General features: G+C 36.6%; 1 protein-coding gene across 2 annotated transcripts in view; it reads right to left on the minus strand.

Moving 5' to 3' along the window:
* Fut9 (fucosyltransferase 9) overlaps positions 1–4,898 on the minus strand; it is a 95,810-nt gene extending 90,912 nt beyond the window's left edge. Inside the window, exon 1 of one of the 2 annotated variants that reach the window (XM_021222330.2) lies at positions 4,811–4,898. Coding sequence is in view for 1 of the 2 variants with exons in the window: in XM_029533307.1 (XP_029389167.1) it covers positions 4,811–4,829 (19 nt within the window). In the remaining variant the exon portion in view is untranslated. The remainder of the gene's footprint in view (positions 1–4,810) is intronic. The other variant, XM_029533307.1, reaches the window with a different exon arrangement.
* Between the last annotated feature and the right edge of the window lie 2,472 nt (positions 4,899–7,370).

A 7,370-nucleotide genomic window follows, 5' to 3' on the forward strand; every position in this document is an offset into this window, starting at 1 on the left:
GGGGGGAGGGGTATAGGAAACTTTCGGGATAGCATTTGAAATGTAAATAAAGAAAATAATAAAATAAAAAATAAAAAATAAAAAATAAATAATAAAAAAAAAGAATCTTGATAAATGAAGGGCACTCGGTGTCAATCATGGCACTCCAGAGTCCTCCCACACTTGAAGTCCTTCTCAGATTTCCCATTCCTCCTGAAATTGCTATCTTCTTCAGCAAGCTTGGTGGGGTTTTGCTGTGTTTGGCTTGGTTTCTTTTTGGTTTGTTTTATTTTAACAGAAAACAAAATGCACTCCATGGTAATGTCCTTAGGAACTGAAGACGGGTATTTTAAGTGGGTATTATCTACCAGACAGCAGAGTTGAGAAGTAAGGTACAAAAGACTTTAGGACAAACTTTTAATGAAACGAAAACAAAGTGCCGAAAAAAATGAAATAGGTTTTACTATTAAAACAGGGGTTTAATGAGGAAAAACAAAAGCACTGATAGCCCTAAGTTAGGTGGTGGACTAGAGGACATGATTTTCACAGCATCCTTCGTATTTGGCACATATTAATGGAAATTTGAATATAGGCTAACCAGATTGAATTTCTATATGTCCCCTTTCACCTGATAGCGTTTGAAGATATAGAAATTTTTTGCCATAGGATGTATCTTCTGCTTTATTGTTTATGTTGTCGTGAAAGGGAAAGACAATCATAATGATTTCCAAGTTGTGCTTGTTTGTCCAGGAGGATAATACTGTCAATGAAAACAGAGCCGAGTGGACTCTAGAGAAATGAAATCTGACATTTCGATAGCTTGGAAGGCGATTTGTTAAAATCTAAACACATGTGAGTAACTTTAATAATTACTATATTGTAAGCCAAAAAGGAAGTCTATATGGAAGATAATAAAGAAACTACAGTAAGCACAGGAAAATGTCTAAGTATTTCTACAAAAAAGGTAGGAAGCTTATATTTCATGTGAAATGACCTTCCTAATAGTGGAATTGCCATTTTAATTTTAATTAAATGAAATTATGGGGTATTAGTGCTATGCCTTAGTTAACATGGCATATAACCAGTTATCTAGTGGATAGTGATCAAACAGGGTCACTTATATGTCTATCTCAAACATTTAAAAATATTAATTTATTAGCACATAATAATTTTATGAATGTATCAAGCCCAATGTAATATTCCCATGCAAACATATAACATCTATGGATCAATCAGTATAATTAATAGCCCTCTTCTTAAGATGACGTTTGCATATACATGATGGACTACAATGAACTCTAATCTCCACACTGTGCTGTTGACACTAGACTTGGCATTTCTACCTAACACTGCCTTTATTTCCTTTACCCAGATACATTCATCTACCTAGCTAATCTTCAGATGATGTGTATTCTGTAGCCTTTACTCCTTTTTCAGTGCTTTCTTTTGTTTTGAATTTTTAAAGATCTTTATATTGACATATTAATTCTGTTCTAGTCATTTTGGAAGCAGAAACTTGAATTGGGAAAATGCTCTCACCCTATTAGCAAGTCTGTGAAGATGTTTTTTTGTTTTTTGTTTTTGTTTGTTTGTTTGTTTGTTTTTAGTTAGTGATTGGTATGGGAGGACGAAGCCTATTGTGGGTGGTCCTACCTCTGGGCTCCTGTTCTTAGGTTTTATAACAAAGCAGGCTGAGGAAGTCAGGCTGAGGAAGCCAGTGCCAGTACTCCTTAAAGGCCTCTGCATCCGCGTCTGCCTCCAGGTTCCTTTCCTATTTGAGTTCCTGTACTGACTTTATTCATTGATGTCCTGTGATATGAAACTGTAAGACGGAATAAACCCTACCTTCTCCTAGTTGTTCTTGGTCATAATGTGTTACCACAGGGATAGAAACCCCAATGCAGATAAAGATGGATAGAGTATTATTTGTTCCCCTTTCTGGATTCTCCCTTAATTATCATGGTGTGGCCCAGTTGGCAAAACTCAATTAAGACAAGAACATTAACTAAGGCACAGGCTTCTTATAGATTTTGTCAGCGGTGTCTCTCTTATTCATTTCTTTCCTTCAGACCCCAACTCAGAATACGTCATTGAAATAAGTCATACTGTTTATTTGTTGGGATCTTCAGCTGTGATATTCAATTATTCCCATCATTGCCCTAGTACATTCACTTGATTGTGTGAATCATTTTATCCTTATTCCTTTTAATTGAAGTTTTCTCTAACTTGTCGTTGTTATGAGAAAACTCAGGATATGAGCCTTGAGAGAGGGTATCACAGAAGTGTGATGTCCTTACCTCATCACCAGGGTCGAAATTATCAACAGTGTTTATCACTAAAGATGTTAACGTCAATAGCACCATGAAGGAGGTGCCTGCTGGGCTCTCTAACACTTGCTTCCATATTCTGTTCTCTATAAAAGAGTTGTCAAGTTGAACTACACTCAGAAAGAGAATTAAGCTTCCTTACCAGGAGAATAGATGATGTATCAGCATACAATAATTGAAAATTTTATTCAAAGAATATTTGTCTTTATTCTTATTTAATTGTAGACAGAATTATATGAGTGTGAATTCCGGGGGCTGTGTTTTCTCAGCCAAACTGTAGCCTCCCATTATTTATGTGTAGCAGCTTGCAGTTGAACATTAGTCACCGAAAGCTCAGTATCACTGGTTGGCTTTTGCTCTGATCTGTCCCAGTGAATTCTTTCCTATCTTTCCCCCTTTTCTTCTCCTTTTCTTATTTTCATGCATTTTGGCACTGCACTGTTTCAGAATTGCCTTGCATGTTTCTTGTCCTGATCAAGAGTCAGCTATCACTTTCTGGGGGTTGAGGTAAGTTTTACAGCTGAAACTCAGACGTGGAGAGCAACTGTCACCAGGCAGTGTCATGGCTTCCAGGAACATTCCACAACTACAGCTAGTGTTATGACAGATAGCCATAGGTACTCATAGCTACACTTCCCTTCCTTTCCTATCCCCAAATACTTCTGTATATTCCTCCTTGTTCTTTTAAAAATTGATAGCCTCTTAGTTCATTAATTGTTCTTACATGCATATTTCAAAGCGGCCATTTCTTTTTGTGAATAGCTTCTCTTATGAAAACCTCGGTCCTTCTACCAGTGGTTCCTTTACTCATATAGGTTATTCTATATAGATAAAAATGGTTTCAGAGCTGCTTATTTATATTTCATTGAGAGAAAAATAGATACAATAGAAGTAGAAAATATCTGTTACTCCTTATGCAGTTAATCTTATTCTCTTCAGATTTGATTTGACAAAGTACTATCTCTTCAAAATATAAAAATGATACCTTCTATTTTCTATACTCAATCATATCTTACTTCTGTAATTAATTACAAAAAGTTGTCAGTTTCCCACTACCTGTGAGATACAAATGTTGAACTTTAAAATTCTGTGCATTTTTGATTCAATTTGCTCAGCAATTGAGACCCTACAGAACTGACTTGTCATCCCCATATTTCCTGATGCAATCAGAAATATATTTGTAGCCAGTTGTCCTATGCATTTGTCCCACACAACAATGGCTTCACTTCTTCCTATTTCAGTTGTGCCTTTACCAGGAATTTAGATACTTGGTATCACACAATACTTAGACATTTAGGGCTTCTTTCTTCCACTGCCAAATGTTTTGTGAGATTTATACTTGGGGGCTAAGGTGTATAGCTAAATGGCAAAGTCCTTGCTTAGCAGGCACAGGCCTTGGAGTCACTCCTCACTATTGAAAAGAAAAGACTAAGATTCATATATTGATGAAACTAATTGCTCCTTTCTATAGTTGAATAATATGGTACTAATACTCCAATTTGTTCTTCAACAACAGTTAAATATAACATTTGGGTTTTTGTTTGTTTATTTGTTTTTTCCTTTGTGACAGAGTAGAACTCTATATTCAAACTGGCTTTAGACCCTTCCACACTACCCTCAGACATTTTCTCTTGCCTTCATCTCTTGAGTTACAGCAATGTGTTACTGCACCAAACTACTTTTTTCTCATTTCCACATTTTGATGAATAAATATTAAGTTATTATAAATATTTACACATATTTCAAGTAAAATTAGTTTTCTCTTCATATGGTAAATACATAGGAATGGAATTATTGGGTCATGTAATATGTGTACATAATTTATTTATTTTTTTAAAGATATGGTTTCTCTGTAGAACTTTGGCTGTCCTAGAACTTGTTCTGTAGATGACTCTGGCCTTGATCTTAGGGATCCACCTCCCTCTGCCTCCCTAGTACTGGGATTAAAGCCAAGTGCCAGCACAGTCCAGCTTATGAATTATTTTTAATTTATAGTAGTTCCATTTGTGATCTTAGAAAGTTTATAGCAGTTTAAAACTATTATTCACATAGAAACTATATTGCAAATTTTGACCAAGTGAATATTACTAAATACATTTTCAATAGACAGCTATAGAGAACAAAATAGGAAAAAAGAAACTGACTTAAACTTAAAAGTCCATTGCAAATAACATCTATCAAAGACATTTCAAGAACTTTTCAGAATGTAACACAACTGTTTTTAAATATAATACTTACGTTTTTCTAGGCACGCAAAGATACTTAAGGACCATAGAAACTTCAAGATTTCACGTATGATTGAATGCCAGCCTATTACTTTACCATAGCAATTACTCCATGCTGTAATGTTGAAATAGTATTAAGACTAATACTGTAAACCATCTCCTCAGGTCAGATCATCTAAATTTGTTATACTTTGATTAACATAATTTTCCCAAACAACGTGGAAACTGCATGTGTTTCCATACCAGCAAGCGGCTTTGAAGAAGTGAATATATACTCACAGTGTAGAGAACATAGCATGGAAAGCAGAGATGAGTGCTGGGCTACTCCACGGTGCTATCAGATATGTGAGTTATCACATTCTAAAGCTGTTGAAGATAGATAAAAAGGCGATTAGTTAGGTGTGTGGAGTGTGCTACACATACTATTAAATGACCAGGTGGCCAGACATGTACCTCACCTTATAATATCTTTTTCATACAGTATTATCTCATGCTATTAAATAGTTTTCATTTTAGTTCTTAGGCAAATGCTATCAAAACACATACAAAATACCACCAGTGATTGGTATTTATATAAAGTTTAAAGAATGGATTCTGTAAAACTCTAAGAGAGTGGTTAAATCTTGATAAACAAATATATATATATATATATATATATATATATATATATATATATATATATTTAATACACAACATGCTTTTAGTATGCATTTTATTTTATATTATAAATTGTGCCCCTACTGCACATGCCAGCAAGATTTTGCTGACAGGACCCTGATATAGCTGTCTCTTCTGAGGTTATGCCAGTGCCTGGCAAAAACAGAAGTAGATGTTCACAGTCATCTACTGTATGGAACACAGGTTCCCCAATGGAGGAGCTAGAGAAAGTACCCAAGGAGCTGAAGGGGTCTGCAACCCTATAGGAGGAACAACAATATGAACTAACCAGTACCCCCAGAGCTCATGTCTCTAGCTGCGTATGTAGCAGAAGATGGCCTAGTTGGCCATCATTGGGAGGAAAGGCCCTTGGTCTTGCAAAGATTATATGCCCCAGTACAGGGGAATGCCAGGGCCAGGAAACGGGAGTGGATGGGTTGGGGAGCAGGGTGGGGGGAGTGTATAGGGGACTTCTGGGATAGTATTTGAAATATAAATAATGAAAATATCTAATAAAAATTGTTTAAGAAATTGTGTCCAGAGGAATAAATATAAAATAAAATAAATTGACTCAATTGTCTAAATGTTTCAGTTATATAGGTGGTTAGTAAAATTAAAGCCAAAAGGCTAGGTGACCTGCATAAACGTCTTTCATTTTCAAGTTGATATTTGTAAGCCGACATGCATGGTTCATATAAGTAAAGAGAACAGTTAACACAATTTCTTGAATTATTCATTTTATTAAGAATAAGATTACCATTAATTCGAAGATGGGAAGTTAATTTCCTAGAATTCCGTCACACTAGAGAGCAAGAAGCAATCTTTTTAAAATTTAGAGACTATCAGAGTAGCTAAGGAAGCTTCAAATGTAACGCTCCCTCTTCAACTTCCCACTCTTCAGTCAGCACTGAGGTTACTGGTGTGTGTGTGTGTGTGAGCAATTTATCAGAACAAACATCTTTATCTTAGAGAATACAAATTAAATGATGAAAAGACCAGGCCTCCTTGAATCTCACCTCAAAGACTTACATCCTACCTAAAACATGATCACAGAATCAATAAGCTGCTTATCCATTGAGGTCCTAAAGCTCTTTGTTAGATGCCTTGCATGCACACTTATGCACATATACACATAAATACATACATATCACACACAGAGAACTTTTGTTCCAATGCCATGTTTCATAAAGCTTTAAAATTTGCTTCACTGAAATTAATATATTTAAATAATTTTCTCTAATTTTAGTAGGGAGTTATATAAAGTCTTCAGTTATGTATACATGCAATAAAAATAATGCAAATTTCTGTCAATTTTAGTACTCCCTTTCCTAATGTATACATTTTCATCTTTTTTTTTGGTTTTTCGAGACAGGGTTTCTCTGTATTGCCCTGGCTGTCCTGGAACTCACTTTGTAGACCAGGCTGGCCTCGAACTCAGAAATCTGCCCGCCTCTACCTCCCGAGTGCTGGGATTAAAGGAGTGCGCCACCACTCCCGGCTACATTTTAATCTTGATTAAAACACATTTTTAAACATATTAAGAAAATGAAAATATAAGCAGATATTAGTCCCAAAACTAAGAATATCCAAGATACAATTTGCAGTACACACGAAACTCAAGAAGAAGGAAGACCAAAGGGTGGATACTTCACTCCTTCTTAGAATGGTGAACAAAATACCCATGGAAGGGGTTACAGAGACAAAGTTCAGAGCTGAGACAGAAGGAAGGACCATCCAGAGACTGGTCTACCCGGGGATCCATCCCATATACAACCACCAAACCCAGACACTGTTGCATGTGTCAGAAAGATTTTGCTGACAGGACCCTGATATAGCTGTGTCTTGTGAGGCTATGCCAGTGCCTGGCAAACACAGAAGTGGATGCTCATAGTCAGCTATTGGATGGAACACAGGGCCCCCAATGGAGGAGCTAGAGAAAGTACCCAAGGAGCTAAAGGGGTCCACAATCCTATAGGAAGAACAACAATATGAACTAACAGGTACCCTCTAGAGCTGTGTCTCTAGTTACATATAGCAGAGGATGTCCTAGACGTCCATCATTGGGAGGAGAGGCCCTTGGTCTTACGAAGATCATATGTCCCAGAACAGGGGAATGCCAGGGCCAGGAAGCTGGAGTGGGTGAGTTGGGGAGCAGGGCCGGGGGGGGGGGCGGTTTATAGGG

The sequence above is a fragment of the Mus pahari genome, chromosome 22, assembly GCF_900095145.1.
Source record: "Mus pahari chromosome 22, PAHARI_EIJ_v1.1, whole genome shotgun sequence".
NCBI classification, from domain to species: Eukaryota; Metazoa; Chordata; class Mammalia; order Rodentia; family Muridae; genus Mus; species Mus pahari.